Source organism: Jaculus jaculus, chromosome 2 (genome assembly GCF_020740685.1).
Source record: "Jaculus jaculus isolate mJacJac1 chromosome 2, mJacJac1.mat.Y.cur, whole genome shotgun sequence".
Taxonomy (NCBI): domain Eukaryota; kingdom Metazoa; phylum Chordata; class Mammalia; order Rodentia; family Dipodidae; genus Jaculus; species Jaculus jaculus.
The window spans coordinates 110,223,121-110,240,991 of NC_059103.1; the positions used below are offsets into that span (position 1 = coordinate 110,223,121).

The 17,871-nt window shown below is 36.9% G+C and overlaps 1 protein-coding gene across 13 annotated transcripts in view; it reads right to left on the reverse strand.

Moving 5' to 3' along the window:
* Pdlim5 (PDZ and LIM domain 5) overlaps positions 1–17,871 on the reverse strand; it is a 194,403-nt gene that overhangs the window by 127,122 nt on the left and 49,410 nt on the right. For all 13 annotated transcript variants that reach the window (XM_045142934.1, XM_045142932.1, XM_045142939.1 and 10 more), the window contains exon 3: positions 13,937–14,088. In XM_045142934.1, coding sequence (XP_044998869.1) covers positions 13,937–14,088 — 152 coding nt within the window. The remainder of the gene's footprint in view (positions 1–13,936; positions 14,089–17,871) is intronic.

Here is a 17,871-nt window from a genome sequence, read left to right on the forward strand (position 1 = left end):
TATATTCAATGGTAAACCTACTTATTGTGATGCATTTGGAAGAACATAATGAACTTTTAGACACAGTATCATTTATAATAACTGCAATAAAAATATCTTTCAATTTCTTTATTTAAGAGACAATGTGATGATGCAGAAAAACTGCTTACGTTACCAGAGAAACAGACCTGAGAGTGAATTCTGGCTTATATACTTGTTGTGTGGGATCACTTAACTCTCTGTAAAGGAGGATGATGACACCCTCCATAAGCAACTGCTATTCATATTGAATGACTAATGTAGGAGAATTTCTAACACAGTAGCTGGTCTTGTTTCTTTTTCTTTAACATATTTTACACACTGAATTCATATGGCGCACCAAGAAACAACATTAAAGCAGCTACCACAATAACTTTAACATGATCTTCCTCATGCTTCAGAAGATGCACCATTACCAAAAGTCCCTGGAAGCAAGAACGCTGGTAAATAATTCATATAAGCATCTTCTGATGAATATATATAATATATAAAAAGGAAAGAGTTTCTGCATCTTACTAAACTAATTTCAAGTGTAAACATTAAGATAGCAGTAGAAATAATACACAAACAATGAAAAGCATCCCAACAAAAAGTTCCACTATTCACTTTCGATGTCTTTAAGACAATTCTCTGGCACACTAGCCAGATTTCTCATTAGACAATGAAAGCTCTACCAATATTATAGATCTTTGAAATCTGAAAAAATGATATTGTTCTTTATTTTAGTATGTCAAGGAAATTTAAATTCCATTTTGAAAAAGGAAGTAAACTTAGCTTATCTTTCAAGTATAAAAAAATTCTTTAGTTTTTATAGTTTTTTGACAAGGAAAAATATTCTCAGATAATGAAACATGTGGGCCTAATAAGTAATTCATTATTTCAGAGTCTGGTATACATAGCATTATTCCAGTAAAACAAGAGTCTGGAAAGCCCCACACATCAATTTATAATAGTACAAATTTCCCAGGAAAACAATGCTATAAATGTCAGCCAAAAGAGCCATGATAAATGCACACTGGATTGTGAGAGAGACATTTTAGCTCAGGAGTATCTGTTAAAATTCTTACTATACTATGAAATCTGGCCCTAACAGAATTAGCCAAGAAATCAAAATTCATGCTGAGAAATAAATGAATGAAAGAATAGTTCATATGTATCTGAACTTCAAAGAATGACCTAATAGGAACCAATGGCAAGTGAAAAATTCTTAAGGACCAGTGACATTTATGAAGCTAAATTTTATGAAAATAGAGACTTTAAAATACATTAAACAGCATAAACACTCTGCCATACATGGTTTTACACAGCAATCCTTCTCATTTGCTTTTCAACTTATATAAAACCTAAGTTATTTCAGCCTTTGAGACTAAAATAGCAATAGCAGCCACAGGAAAATAGTTGGGAATGACTTGAATTTCAATCTTTTCTAACCTTCCTTAAGCTATGGACAAAAATGTGTGTGTGGAATTTGAAGGAGCTACTGCCAATACAGAAGAATGGCTTTTGTGTGTGTCACTGATCACTTGCCAGGAACCATTTCTAAACTTACCAGGCAATTGCAGCAAGTACCACTGTATTTTAAAGACTGACATTTCATACAACTCCAGGCAGTAAATATATGTTGAGCATCTTCTATGTTCAAATCATAGTGATAGGTATATTTCCTTTTCATGTAACAAGGAAATACTGTCTTCTTCTCTCTATAAACTCTAATGAGGTTTTTATTTTTTCAGTTTTAAATGTTAGTCAAGACTTGGTTAATTTGGTACAGTCCAATGTTATGAAATCCACCTTTTCTTTTTGTACTGGTTTGCTTTTGTTTTTTGAGTTAGGTCTTGCTCTAGCCCAGGCTGAGTGGGGATTCACTATGTAGTCTTAGCTTGGCCTGTAACTCACACTGACCTCCCCCTTCCCCCCCTCCCACCATCATCTCACAGCCTCAGAAGTATTGGGATTAAAGGCATGCACCACTACTCCCAGCTTAGAAATCCACCTTGTAATCAGCTAAAACACAGATGCAGCCAAAACAATGTCTGCATGTTTCTTTTCCTTTCAATGTGTCTTTCTAGATGAACCTTCCTTTCCTCCCTCATGCTATAGCTCCTTCTGCATCCTAATGGCTTGAAATATTTTGTCCAGTAGTTCCCAATATGGATTTTTACTTGAAGCTGGACATAAATGATGAAGTTTTGTTTTCACCAGTGATCCAAGAATCAAGTTCACTTAAATCATATATTTGTTTTTTTAAATAAATGTAGCCTTTTGGACATAAATGTAGAAAGCCTGCATATTCATTTAAAACTGTATTGCAATATTTATAAAATCTGAAGTTATTTAAAAACTACAATTATTATCTTACTGTGGTGGGGACAGATTGCTCAAGAAACATTAGGGGAAAGAGGGGGGAAGGTTCTTAGATAAAGTTAAAATAAGTACCTCACCTGAGCTTCTTGCTGGCAGGTGTGAGGACTTGTTTCTATGTCTACTGTTCTAGGACAACAGAATGTTTATTGGTATTGCTGAATGTCTCTGTTTAAGATAAAAGCACTGTGACTAAAAGCTGCTCTCTCTACTAGCATACAGTGATGTCATAATTTGTGTTCTCATGTGGGGCAAATTGGGTACACACAGAAAAGCTAATGATCAAGTGTCAAGTGGTTATCAAGTGGTTACACATGAATGTAGGGGTGCCCGCAAGGAATGAGCTCTTTGACCTGGATAATGGGGTGGCTACTGGGACCATTTATTAAGACAAGTACAGGATCAGGAAATGTCAATAATGAGATAAGATATAGAGCTCAGTTCTCACCATAAGGCCCAAGAAGAATCTTTGAGATATCCAAATGAGAAACAGTTTCAGTCACATGATGGAGCACAGACCAACTAAGGAAAGCAAAGGAGCATGGGAAATGAGAAAAGAGCATCAGAATATGTAGCCCAGATGGTAACAGGCTACACACGAGAGAGACTGAGCTCTCTCCTGAGTCCTCATTTTTAGATTATGACTGTGGCTTTTAGAATTACAGGTCATAAATAAGCTTTCAATTGCTCCAACCCTGTCTGCTGTACTGGTCTCTTGTCACTACTGTTTTCCAAGTTCTATAACTAAAAATTGTCCTGAATGTGATCCAAACATCCAATAGTACCAGTGTCTAAGACTTGCCTAGTTATCTCCCTTCCTGCTTATATGTTTCTAGTTGGTTAGCATGTTCAACCTATCTGTGTCTGCAGGAAGATTCTGTCATCTCCCCACTATCGGGTGGTGCATTTCTGAGACAAGCCTGGCCCAAATTTTAGCACTTCCAGGAAACCTTGCTTTGGGATGGTATCTTATCTTCCTTTGACTACCTGACACACATTGCCCCAACCCAATGAGAGATTATAAACTCATTATAAATTGCTCTTTCTCTACCTGTCCATGAAGCTGCTAATTGAAAGGTAAAACATGTAAAAGTCTACATTTTTAATTTGATGAACACACACATTTTGCAAATAAGCCCTGGTATTTTAATGATAATGTTGATGAAAGGTTTTAAGACAAAACTCCTTCAAAAAGTATAAAAAAGCACAGTTCAAAAGCTAAAAAACTTTACTTGATTTTTAATGATACCTAGAAAATTAATTTGAAGGAAATATAAAGGAATTTGATGAAAAAGAGGAAAACAATCGCCTTTTTTGTTTTTCTTTCTAGCAACACACAATAAAAGAGAATTAATCTGCATTGTTCCTCTAATGAGAACAGGAGGAAGTAGCAGTATAAACAAGACAAGGTATGTAATGGTTTCTCTTTGCAACACTTTATAATACCAGATGGGACATAAATTATTGGTTGACAATAATTACGAATTAAAACTGTAATGAGTATTCAGAAAGCAAAATGTCTGTACCCATTAATCTCTCTCTCTAAAAGGGCTTTAATTAAAATTGCATAAACAAAAAAAAAATCACTAATTTGGAACTAAAGAATCCTTTCTTCTAACACTGGGATCCTTCTGCTCTCTTAGATAACTACCTACTAGCTGACCTCTCTCACTTTCTAGTTCCCTCTGGTCACACCCATTACTGTTGCTAAGAAATAAAACAAATATGAGCTCCAAGTAATTTTTCAATGGCTACCATATTAACCCTCCATCAAGTTGGAGAGAAAAGTTCTCTCTATGGAGTCCTAGACACTTTAAACATGTTGTTTTATTTAACCACTGTAACAACCTTGTAAGGCTGATATAACTGAGCCACTAATAAATGAACTGAAACTCAGTTACCTACCTTTCCAAAGTATACTACCTAGGAAGTGACAGTACCAAGATCTGTAACCTCTGAGTCATTTCAAAGTCAATATTACTCTGTCAGTTACCACCTTCTTCTATAGTTCTACTTCAGTGTTCTTTAAAACTTCTGCACATTCAAATGATTTTACACATTAAAGCTTTCACAAGAACAACCTCATGTATGATCCAAAAACCTTTTATAATAGTAAAAATTATTCAAGCCTTCAAATATATCTTTTCTAGAGTTTTCCCAAAAAGCTTATAAGATTGAAATACTTTTCCTTCAGATGAAAAAGACTTTTATGTTTAAAAAAGAGCTGCACACTTTTGAGATAAAGTTCAAAGTGCAGAATTTTACATTCAAAATACAGCATGACCAACCCATCATCACCAAGTTTGCTTATGACCAAACTAGTTACAGACTATTCAAAATGAACACCTTTTCAAAACTCCTTGCCTATTAAGCTAGTCATAGAACATATACAAAACTGCCTACCCAAAGAGCTAAATCTTCAACTTCAACACAGAAATAAATTAGAAATGCAATCAACTTGAGAGAGAAAAAAAAAATAACATTTGAATTTAGAATGGACAACCACATAAAGTCATGAGCCACAATAGTATGCCTAGCCAACAGCTCACTAAGCCTAGTTAGCTTTTTCCTTTTCTTTTGTCCTAACCTAGTCTCTTCATGTGTTCTCTTACTCTAACATTTAGGGTCTTTCTAAAGCACAAAGAAAATAATTTGATTCTAATCTGTACTATACAACAATCAGGTAAGAACAAAACTGAAAAGGGCTTTTTTTTTTTTTTTTAACAGAGATGTTGGTACTTTACAAGTGAAGGACTCAGACTCATTCCTGCTGTAGTACCATATCATCTTTTTAAATATGCACTAGGTGTCTGTCTAGTCACTACAGCACAAGCAGCAGTGGCCATGCTCCTAATCCCAGACTTGAGAGGATAGGCAAGAAGATCATGAGTTCAAAGACAACTTAGGCTGCATGGTGAGACCCTGTCTAAAAAAGGAGGTTGGGTAGGGGTGCGACACAAACTTTGAACTGACTTAACTTTATTAGGTAAATCACATAAAACCTCTACACTATGAAAAATGGATACGCTAACCTCTTCCCCTAATGGACTGATTTAAATATTAAATGACATATGAAAAGACATGCAGGGAACAGATGGCACTGCACACTTGTCCCCCTCCCCTTTCCTAAGCAGTACCTACAATACTGATAGTAGTAGGGTTATAACCTCACGTAGTCTTTCTGAAAGACAGACATTCTCCAAACCAAAAATTACAAAACAAATCCAGCAAGCAAGGAAAAAACAGTGAGAGTCAAACTGCAGAACATACATTAGAAAGGTATGTGAAATGCCTAACAGAAAACAAAAACAACCTCAAGGGCGTGATATGCAACTCCAATTATAAAAAGGAAAGATGATCCAACAAAATGTTTTTTGATTCACATCAAGGTAAATATCTCTAAGACCTGAAAATTTTTATCAAAAAAAAAAAAATCCAACTTCCTAACTTTCTAAAATCCTGCCTCTGTGCTTAGTGAAATAGCAGCAATGCTGAGCTCACAGCTCACAGTAGTGGGGTATTAAGCAATCTGGTAAAATGAAACAGAAGATAGCTAATAGCTTCAGCCTGGTACAAGGACTACTTTCTCCGTTTTCTTGTAACTCAATGTGCCTGCTAAATTATTCCAATCTGTCATTCATTAGTAGTAGTTACCAACTCTCTCTCTGGCAACTTATTGTTGTATTTTGAAGGTTAAAGGAGAAGGGAGAGTACATCAGTAATTTTTCAAAACTCAGCCATTCTAAACCTGTCATTTCCAATCATAACAAATACACAAAATGAGGTTTGAAGAGAAAAAAAAAAACAAGAAGGGAAAAAACAACCCACAGACATGCCACAACTAGTAATGTACAAAACAAGAAAGAATAGAAAAGCTATAAATAAATGTTCAGTGATTCCAAAAGAACTAATTCAAAAATATAAAACAGGATAAAAATATATAAATTTTCTAATGAAACAGTACTTGAATATCTGTGTGACCTACCTTTCACCTTAGAGGCATCAGAGTCAGATAAATCACTTTGCTAAATGAACACAACTGAAAATAGTTCCAGTGAAGAAAGTACAATTTCTTCATTCTCTCAGCCAAAATAAGCAAACTAAGTTGGCTTAATCTAGTAGCAAGCTCTGGAGGATTTAGTCATTTACCATTGAAAAAAGAGAAGAAAAGAAAACAAAATCGGAATTTTTACTATGAAAGAAGAATATAGAAATACTTATGTTCTTATTATATGGTCAAGAACATCATGGCCAAGAAGTTTAAGGGTTTGCTCAAATCACAGTTAGAAGCAAGTTTGCCAATGCTCCATGCAGAGGATGACTATAATAAATGAAGTAGTAAAAAACTTATTTATGGATACCAGTGTCAGCACAGTTAATAGTTATTAAGATCAAGCCTTTTTTTAAGTATTTTATTTATTTATTTGAGAAAGAAAGAAAGAGAGAGAGGGAGAGACAGGGAGAGAGAAAATGGGCACACCAGGGCCTCCAGCCCCTACAAACGAACTCCAGACGCATGTGCCCCCTGTGCATCTAGCTTACGTGGGTCCTGGGGAATCAAACCGAGGTCCTCTGGCTTTGCAGGAAGATGCCTTAGCCACTAAGCCATATCTCCAGCCCCAAGATCAAGCCTTTTGAGTGCAATTTTTTTCTATTATTAGCTGAAATAATATAATTTTTAAAATGAACCAATTTGACTTGGATAAAACTCATAGACAAAATGGATTTGATATTCAAAAATAAACACTTTTATTTGTCTGAAGTGCCCAATAGGGGGAAAAAAACTATAAACAGAATTTCCCATACTCCAGCTGTAGTAGTATCAGGATTAGTGCCAATCACAAAATAAATAAGTAAATAAAATAAAAATAAAGGCCCAATCCTTTTAAGAATAAACTACAAAGTAAACTCTCCTACAGCACTGTATTCATTTGATACCTATGGTAGACTATGAGTCAAGATTTATGTTTTAAGATATTACAGAATAGAAACAAATTTGCCTTAATGAATGCCTCCAAACTGAACGAAATATAAATAGCAGTCACAAAAGCTCAAAAATCAGGCAACAGCTGAAGAAATGGCTTAGCAGTTAAGGCACTTGCCTGCAAAGCCAAAGGATGAGGTTCAAGTCCCCAGGACCCACAAAAGCCAGATGCACAAGGTGGGAATGCACCTGGAGTTCCTTTTCAGGGGCTGGAGGCCCTGGAACATCCATTATTTCTCTCTCTCTCTCTCTCTTAAATAAATAAATATCAGGCAATTTACTTACCTAAATTCTATTGTAAGGTATTGAGTTTGAATCTAAACATGAAAATAAGATTTTTTTTTAAATGCACTGCAAAATTAATGGACATATAGCAGTAATATTTAATACAAAAATTTCAACAAAACTGCTAATTTTCATTTCAAAATAAAAGTGGGTTCTCCCTCCTCCTCCCCATTCTCTTTCTCTCTCCTTCTTTCTCGCTTTCTCCCTCCCTCCTTCCCCCCACATGGTCTGGGAACCATGGATGGAGGTGAGCAGAATTTGACATTAGCGGTCATCACCTATGGTTGATGCCAGCTAGACAAAAGGGGCAGTGGTCCCACTACAAGATTGGGGAGAGGCTTGGTCTGCTCCTTCCTCTGGCTTTCCTTTCCAATAATTAAATCATTTAACCTCCTAAACTCTGCTCTAGGTCTAGCCAACTTTCCAAAACTTATTCACACTTTCTCCCCATAGACCCAAAGAAAACTCAACTTATATTAGAAAACTTATGACTGAAAAGGTCCTATAGGTTCTACCCCACTTCTGTCTCCTTTTGACGAACTCTCTGACCTCACTTCCTACCAGACTGTCTTCACTCACAACCTTCCAGTGTGCTAACTTTTGCCTCTGCCTGAGATACTAGAGAAACAAATGCCAACAACAAACTGGCTGGCCTTCATTCTGCTTGAAACTATGTAAATATGTAATACTGATACATATCAAATAGTTATTCATTAGGTATGAAAAACACAACACCATTATGCAAAATGTTATCAAATATATATACTGGCTGAGCATAATGGCACACACCTTTAATCCTAGTATTCATGAGACTGGGATAGAGGAATCACTGCACATTTGAAATCAGCTTGAAAATACATAATAAATTCCAGGTCAGCCTAGCCTAGAATGAGACCCTACCTGAAAATAAACAAACAAACAAACACAAATAGTGCATAAAGTATGGTCCTGATTTCAAGAAGTCTAATTAAGGAAACAAGCCTAACAGAAATGAAATAATTACTCTAACAATATAAACAGCATTAGGTATGACTATTAACTAATTAGGTTAGTTTATATACATGACTTATGAAATTAGCTGTTATTTCAGATTACACCTATATATAATTAAATGCTGAAATGAATGGCATATACTGTTGCATCTAAGTTCAGAGAAGTAAAACAAGGAAAAACTTGCAGAAGTAGAAGAGCCACAGGCAGGAGACAAGTTCCAGGTGGTTTTTGTGGAAGTGATGGAATTCAATGGCAGCAAACAGATAGTGAACATTCCATATAAAGAGAATTTGGAGATGGAGAGATGTCTTGGTGGTTAAAGAAACGTTCTTACAAAACCTGCCATTCCAGGTTCAATTTCCCAGTACCCACATAAAGCCAGATGCACAAAGTCTGGAGTCTGTTTGCAGTGGCAAGAAACCCTGGTGCATCCACTCATTCTCATTCACATATTCATGTTTTCTCTTTTCTCTCCTTGCAAATAAATGCAATTTATAAAAATTAAGAAAGAATTTCATGAGACGGCAGGAAAGCTTTTAAGGGACAGTGAGAAACCTACCTGAAATGAAACAAGGGATACTTGGTGATGAGTAAAGAGGACAATTAGAATGGGACTAGGGTAGAGAAAGCACAGAACTAGTACTGCTACCCAACCTGGATCCCTCTCAGAACCTTTCTGTGAGATGGTGGCCCCTGACCAGTTGCTAAAGATTTACATTAGCAACTTTCTATGAAAGGAACAAAAACAATTCCTAGACCTCTTCATTGCCACCCATTTTCTACACCCTTTCAGGACAGCTGACTACCAATAACAAATGTAAAGGAGGTACACAAAAGACCAGTTTCCTGGCTTCAAGGCAAGATAGTCTGGAAGGTACAAGTCCAACATTTCCTGCCATGCCTTGAAATCCTATCTTTGTCTCTGTCACTTTCTCCTGCATCCTAACCCCTTGTTTCACTCACTCTTACATGCAGCATTAGAAAGAAAACTATTATTATTTGGAGCAGAATCCTTCATTTTCAGGTTCTGCTTCTAAGAAAATCAGACTAAAGCAAATCTGTTATAGAGAATACTCCATATTCATAAAGAAAACTACATTTATGAGAAGAAGAAATGTAAAAAAAAACAATTAATGCAAGCTGGGGAGATGGTCTAGCCATTAAGGAGCTTGCCAGTAAAGCCAAAAGACCCAGGTTAGATTCCCTAGTATCCACATAAAGCCAGACGCTCAAGGTGGCATATGCGTCTGGAGTTCATTTGCAGAGGCTAGAGGCCCTAGCACACCCTCTCTCTCTCGCTATCTGCCTTTTACTCTCTCTCTCTCTCTCTCAAGTAAATAAATAGAAAAGCTTTAAAAACTAATAATAATGCTGATACAAGTAATCCAGTCTGGGAGAATTAACAGGAACTTGGTGAGTAAGAGGTTACAGCAGTCAATGATGCTACTCAAATTGTAAACTTTTTATTAGAATTCAAGAAATGGAACTTATAGTTACTATGGCCTTACTTTAGCAAGAATCACTGATATTAGGGTTGTCATTTCTCCTTATAAAAGAAAAAAATTTCTTCAGCAGTATTATCAAAGTTATTCCATGAATTTTATAAAAATATATGTGCATGTATATATGTATATGTATACATATACATATATATATGTATATGTATATGTATATATATATATATATACACACACACATATATATATATACATATACATATATATATATACATATACATATATATATATATATATATATATACACACAATATACATACTATATCTAAAAAGGTTAATATTACCTAATATAAGAAGCGTTCAGTAACATAGAATCATAATTAATTCCAACAGAATTAACAGAGTTAACAGAGAGTTCTGAAATTCTCCCTTCATTTTGAGTCTCTGAATATCAATGTTGAAAACAGAAAGATAAAATTAAATACAATCCCTACATGTTTATAAGTTAGTTAGACTTTGTACTTCAGTGGCTTTGTCAGTCAGTAGCTGACTGCAGAAGTTGGAAATGCATCCAAACATCTGGTTTTCATCTATGCTTATGAGGTCCAGTGTTTTCAATATAAAACAAGATACTAAGTCTCAGTTTATAAAGTGTGGAGCAGAGTGCCTGGGCTATGAAATGAACAGTACAGTGTGAAAACAAGTAAGCTACTGCAAAAGAAATGACACCAGTCCAGTAGAGGAATTTATAACTTCCAGTTTTAGAGTGTGAAAACCATCATCATCATCATCTATATTTGTTCTGTATTCTTCATAATCTCAGACCCATTTCTTACTCTTGGTTTTCTTTCAAAACACATAACTGGCAAGAAATGCTTATAAATAAAAATGATCACCTTTATTTAGTAAGTACAAACATTTATTTTACATGTTTCAATACTTAGGACATTACAGAAACAATTATTTTAGCAATATTTTTCTATACATTAAAATGTATAGCTATCAAAATTTTAAAAACATATAACCACTAATTCAGCAGTCCCACTGAAACAAATTCTTCAACTAAAACAAAATAAGATGCACTGGAGAAATGCCTTAGTGGTTAAGGCATTTGCCTGCAAAACCCAAAGGAACCAGGTTTAATTCCCCAGAACCCACATAAGCCAGATGCACAAGGTGGCACATGTATCTAGAGTTCATTTGCAGTGGCTGGAGGCCCTGGTGCACCCATTCTCTCCCTCCCTCTCTCACTCCCTCCCTCCCTCTCTCTCTCTCTCTCTCTCTACAAATAAATAAATTAAAAAAATTAAAAAAAAATAAGGGCTGGGGCTGGAGAGATGGCTTAGTGGTTAAGTGCTTGCCTGTGAAGCCTAAGGACCCCAGTTCAAGGATTTCCCCAGAACACACATTAGCCAGATATGCAAGGGGGCACATGTGTCTGGAGTTCATTTGCAGTGGATGATGTCCCTCGTGCACCCATTCTCTGTCTGTCTGTCTATATATCTATCTATCTGCCTCTTTCTCTATCTGTCACTCTCAAATAAATAAAAAATTTTGTTTAAGGGGCTGGAGAGATGATTCAGTGATTAAGACACTTGCCTGTGAAGCCTAAGGACCCAGGTTCAACTCCCCAGAACCCACAAAATATACACAAGGTGACATATGTGCACAAGGTCATACACGCACATGAGGTGGCACACATGTCTGGAGTTCAACTGCAGTGGCTAGAGGCATGGTGTGCCAATTCTTTCTCTCTCTCATAAAAAAATAAAATAAGATAAAATAAAATAAAACAAAACTAAACTAAATGTGGGCTGAAGACATGGCTCACTGGGTAAAGTGCTGCAGTGTAAGCACGAGGATCTCAGAACACTTTTAATACCAGAGCTGAAGAGTCCAAGAAAATGAGTCCCTGGGGCTCACTGGATGGCTAGTCTAACCAAATCAGTGAACTCAACAGTTCAGTGAGAGAACTTCACAGTGAAGAGTGAATAAAGAAGATACGTGGTGTCAACCTCTAGCCTCCATATGCAGGTGCACACAAATGCACGCTCACCTATACACATATAAAAACATGCATACCACACACATACGCATGCAAAATAAAAAGATAAAACTAGTTAGAAAGTCATGACACATCTAACTAGATCTGTAAGTCTAAGTCAGCCTAAGTATTACTTTTTTCTATTCAATTTTACACTGATATTTATTCAACCAGAATTATTTACCCTGCATAAATCAAGTGGCAATCACTAGAACAGAAGCAAAAAACAGGGAAACAATTCCAAAATAGACTACACAGAACACTAGCAGAGAATCCAAGAAAAACGGTTCCACTGACAAGTATGCTTAGAACATACACATTACATTCCCGCATTTAAAGATTTACAATATACATAGCAAATTATGGAAAAATATGAGTTTCTTAGGGAGAAGAATAAGGTGGAGTTTCCCAAATTTGACAAGATACAGAATTCTTTGTGTAACCATCCAAAACAAATATGTTAAAAACCCTCCATAACCTGTTATGATCAGCCTATCTTCCTTTTACATCAAAAGCTACATTCAGTTGCCTTCTCCATTGCCTTCTCCTCAGACTAAGCCAAAGATACTAGAGTGACTCTAACTTAATAATGATTACAGTCACGGAGAACTTCACCAAATACAATTATTTAACCTTATGCCCCAAAATTCTCATTCAGCATGGCAAGCAGTATTGTTTTTAAATATTTTATTTTTATTTATTTATTTGACACAGACAAAGAGGAGTGGGGAGAAAAAGGGGACCAGCAAGCAGACCAAATGTTGGGATGCTCAAAACACCTGATGTTTTCATCAGTAAAAGAGGACTACTTTTGTGATGGGGAGGTAATATGATGGAGAATGGAATTTCAAAGCGGAAAACGTGGGGGATGGGGAGGGAGGGAATTACCATGGGATTTTTTTTAATAATCATGGAAAATGCTAATAAAAACATTTAAAAAAAGAGAACTAGTTTATCAGTGAGGCTGCTGTCACATTTTTAAAATAATACATTTTTACAAACCTGTCTTGAAATGAGTATATTATAAATTATCTTCTTTTCAAAAGAAAAAGATAAACTAAGGAAAATCAACACACACTATAGAAAAATAAATTGCTCAGACTATTAAGACTAAGCCTGTTGGATTCGGTTTGACTCCCTGAAACCCAAATAAAGCTAGACACAAAAGTGGCTTATATGTCTGGAGTGTGTTTGCAGAGGCCACAAAGCCTGGTGTGCCCATGTACCCATACACACCCCACCATACACACACAGATAAATAAAACTATTGTTTAAAAAAAAAAGAAAATGAAAAAGAAGAAGAAAAGGCCAAATATTTTATCATAAGAATTCTTAGTTTGCACTGGACTGAGAAACCAGGAATTCATGAATTCTCTGAAGCCAATTTTTTTTTTTTTATTTATTTGAGAGCGACAGACACAGAGAGAAAGACAGATAGAGGGAGAGAGAGAATGGGCGCGCCAGGGCTTCCAGCCTCTGCAAACAAACTCCAGACGCGTGTGCCCCCTTGTGCATCTGGCTAACGTGGGACCTGGGGAACCGAGCCTTGAACCGGGGTCCTTAGGCTTTACAGGCAAGCGCTTAACCGCTAAACCATCTCTCCAGCCCTCTGAAGCCAATTTTTATGAGCATGTGAATATATTACTTTTCATAAAGAAATAATCCATACATCTTATCATTTCTCATACTTTTTATTTCGTTACATGAAATAATGGTAATAGAAACTGCTTCTTAGACACAGAGGCATGCATACCTCACCGTTTTATCCCTCAGAACAAACAAGAATCAATTTACCTTTGCAGAGTCATATTCAAAGAGCCTGTACAACCCTTAATCTTGTTCTGGGCTTCCAGATGAGTCATTCCATGTGCACTAATTCCATCAATTGTGAGGACCACGTCACCTATTTTTACGTGTGCCTGGGATGCCTTGCCGCCATCTTTAAGCTGCAACAAACATACCTCAATTAGGAATGTCACTATTTAAAAACAAAGAATACTAACAGATAAAAATGTTCTTTTGCTCATACCAGAAAATTACATCAATATACTATTAACACAAAATTATTTTTTATTCATTTGCTTTGTGTCCATGTGCATGTGTGTTTGGTGTGGTGTGGTATGTATGTGGGTGTATACCCATATGATCACTTGCAGAAGCCATTGTGGAATGTCAGTTAACCCACTGTATTGCTTTTCTGTCTGATCTTGTTTTGAGCCAAAGATTATCAGGTCTCTCCTCAGAGATCTGGGTTACAGGTGACCACAGCTAGTTGTTTTACATGGGATCAAGATTCTGAACTCACCCCTGTCAGACTCTCTTGCTTGCATAAAAAGTGTACTTTACCACTGAGCCATCTGTCTAGCCCAACAGAAAATTATTTTGCTTAACATGGAAAAATAAAGATTCAAATTATTTTCATGTTTATTATCTTAAAGTTTTACTCTTTAAAAAATTGAAATAGAGCTGAAGGATGTCTTAGAGGTTAAGGGGCTTGCCTACAAAGCCAAAGAACTCAGGTTCAATTCCCCAGGACCCACATGCACATGGTGGCACATGCATCTGGAGTTCATTTGCAGGGGCTGGAGGCCCTGGCATGCCCATTCTGTCCCCATTCCCTATGCCTCTCTTCCTCGCTCAAATGAATAAATAAAAATAAAATTGGGCTGAAGAGATGGCTTAGCGGTTAAGCGCTTGCCTGTGAAGCCTAAGGACCCCGGTTCCAGGCTCGGTTCCCCAGGTCCCACGTTAGCCAGATGCACAAGGGGGCACACACGTCTGGAGTTCGTTTGCAGAGGCTGGAAGCCCTGGCGCGCCCATTCTCTCTCCCTCCCTCTTCCTGTCTTTCTCTCTGTGTCTGTTGCTCTCAAATAAACAAATAAAAAATAAAAAACTAAAATAAAGAAAAAATGAAATAATCTTCTGAGAAGAGGTCTGACATTTTCTCTATTTCTTTATTATGTAACATTAGCATGTGACTATTGTGAATAAAGAGGTAGCCAAGGAAAGATTACAACATAAAATGGGTTTTTTATACTCTTGGAAAAACAGGTTTTAAGACCCTTTAGACAACTGTACTTCTGTCTGAACAAAACAGGGAGGGTCTACTGAACAATCCTCCTGTGGAGTGTAGTTCATATCCAGATCACAAACCCAGATATCTTGTATATTGGGTGTGTTTCCTGCTCCAGCCATTAGCAGGAAGAGAAGGAAACTCATTACATCTGAGCCTGCCAGACACTTTCTGAATATCAGAATCCTTAATCCCCAGTCTTTCTTCCCTTGCTCAGTAAAAGTCTGTGTGTTTACACATTGAGTTTAATCTCCTTCAAAGTGCATGTGAAACTGGTGACACACACCTTTAATCTCAACACTTGGGAGGCCAAGGTACTGCCCTGAGTTTAAGGCCAGCCTAGGACTACAGAGTAAATTTCAGATCAGCCTGGGCTAGAGACCTCCAAGCCCCAAAAAAGGGCATGTGAATACATTTGTTCAGAAGAAGCAAATATAAAATTTAAACACCCAGAAAAAATGATACAATTTTTACAGAGAGCTAGAAATATGAGTCAAAAGGAACTATTCTGGTTCAAATGACAAATACAGCATTCAATTAGAACAAGCAGATTACAGATTACATGGGTTACTGAACAATGGGTAAAACCAGGTACCGCCACCTCTAAAAAAAAAAAAAAAAGTAACCAGGATTTCTCTGGTACTTGAAACAAAAGATTTTATGAAGTTTAGGACAAAGAAAAAGTAAACAAAAAAGATAAAGAGTAATGGTTGTACAACACTGAATACATCCAAACAACAATGCAGCTTAAATGTATGCTTTAAATGACTTAAATAGGGCTGGAGAGATGGCTTAGCTGTTAAGCACTTGCCTGTGAAGCCTAAGGGCCCCGGTTCGAGGCTCGGTTCCCCAGGTCCTACGTTAGCCAGATGCACAAGGGGGCGCACGCGTCTGGAGTTCGTTTGCAGTGGCTGGAAGCCCTGGCGTGCCCATTCTCTCTGTCTACCTGCCTATTTCTGTATCTCTCTCAAATAAATAAATAAAAATAATTTTTAAAAAAATGACTTAAATAAAAAGCCAGGCATGATGGCATACACTTTTAATCCCAACACTCAGGAGGCAGAGGTAGGAGGATCACCTTGAGTTCAAGGCCACCCTGAGACTACATAATGAATTCCAGGTCAGCCTGGGCTAGAGCAAGACCCTTCTTCAAAAACAAAACAAAACAAAACACCTGGGTGTGGTGATGCACACCTTTAATCCCAGCACTGGGAGGCAGAGGTAGGAGGATCACTGAGTTTGAGGCCACCCAGAGACTACACAGTGAATTCCAGGTCAGCCTGGATTAGAGTGAAACACTACCTTGAAAAAAGAGGGGGGGAGGAGAGAAGAAAGAAATGACATCAAGGAGAAGTACAAATTCTTTTGTCCAGCTGCCTATTAGATGTGAGATCATTTGAACATCAAGATATTAAAACTGACTTCTTAGAATTATGTCTCTCCTGAACAGCTTCCCCCCTGTCGTCCTTAGTTTCAGATCATGGAATACAGAAATCCTACTTGGCTCCATGAATTCTGCTTCTTTGAGTACCACTTATAGAGAATTACTAAATTGTCTCAGCCCTTCCATGTGTCTTATTAGTCCATACCCTGCTCATCTTTCACCTTGATCTTACCTATTTCTTATTTGTCCACCATGAGAGTATTTTAAAGAAATGCCCTTCCAGAGCTAGTCATGGTGATGAATGTCTTTAATTCAGGACTCGGTATTTAATTGATCATTCAGGAGGCTTAGGGACTTAAGTAGGTAGATTACAGTGAGTTTGAGGCCAGACTGGGCAATAGACCCTAGCTCAAAAAAAAAGAAGAAAATGAAATGAACTGTCCTTCTTTAAGCACATATTCCTCTCCCTTTCTTCTGTCTTCATATTTCCAAAATCATGGTTGCTATAGTTTTAATGTAGTATGAATGTGTTCCCTGGAGATTAATACTTATTGTGAGGTATTGAGAAAACTGAATGTGTGTTTAGAACTTGAGCCATTAGTGATTAGAATTAGATAAACTTAAACTCAGGTAAAGGCCCCATGAAAAAATCCTGGTGACTTTTATAATAGAAATGAGAGAAGAGTGGTTCCTACTCCTATTTCCACGTAACACCCACCCTGCACATGGAGGGACTCTGTGAGAAAAAAAAAAGGCTATCACTAGGTGTGGCCAAACAACCTTGGACTTCCAGAATTCTCAGCCAAAATAAGTTTCTTCTCTTTATAGCTCAGTCTCTTGTACTAAATTTTTGCAAAAGATAATGAACCAAAACCATGGCCCCACTACCAATAACACAAGGCAGTTCTATTCATGTCAGTGCCCTGTTTGCATGAGGCTAGAAAAACTTCAAATGTCTGTTTTCTCCACAGAATGAAGCGAAAACCATCTGTTGCTGGTTCCAGCTGATCTCCAACTTTAAAACAAGCTCTAGAAGGTCAAGAATCATGTTTCTGAGAGCTTTGACTATTATATTCAGAAAAATGGTTTTTGAAATATTATAAATTAAAATTTTAAAACAGCTGGTACCTTCTAAATATTTTTGTTTTATACCCAGGTTAGTGTTGATCACAGTGTTAGTCAAGAAAGCTGCTTTTTGCAGTGGTCAACAGTTAATGCAGAAAGAATGACTTGTCAAAGTGCTGAAGATATGCGACTGCTGAGAGCTTAGCT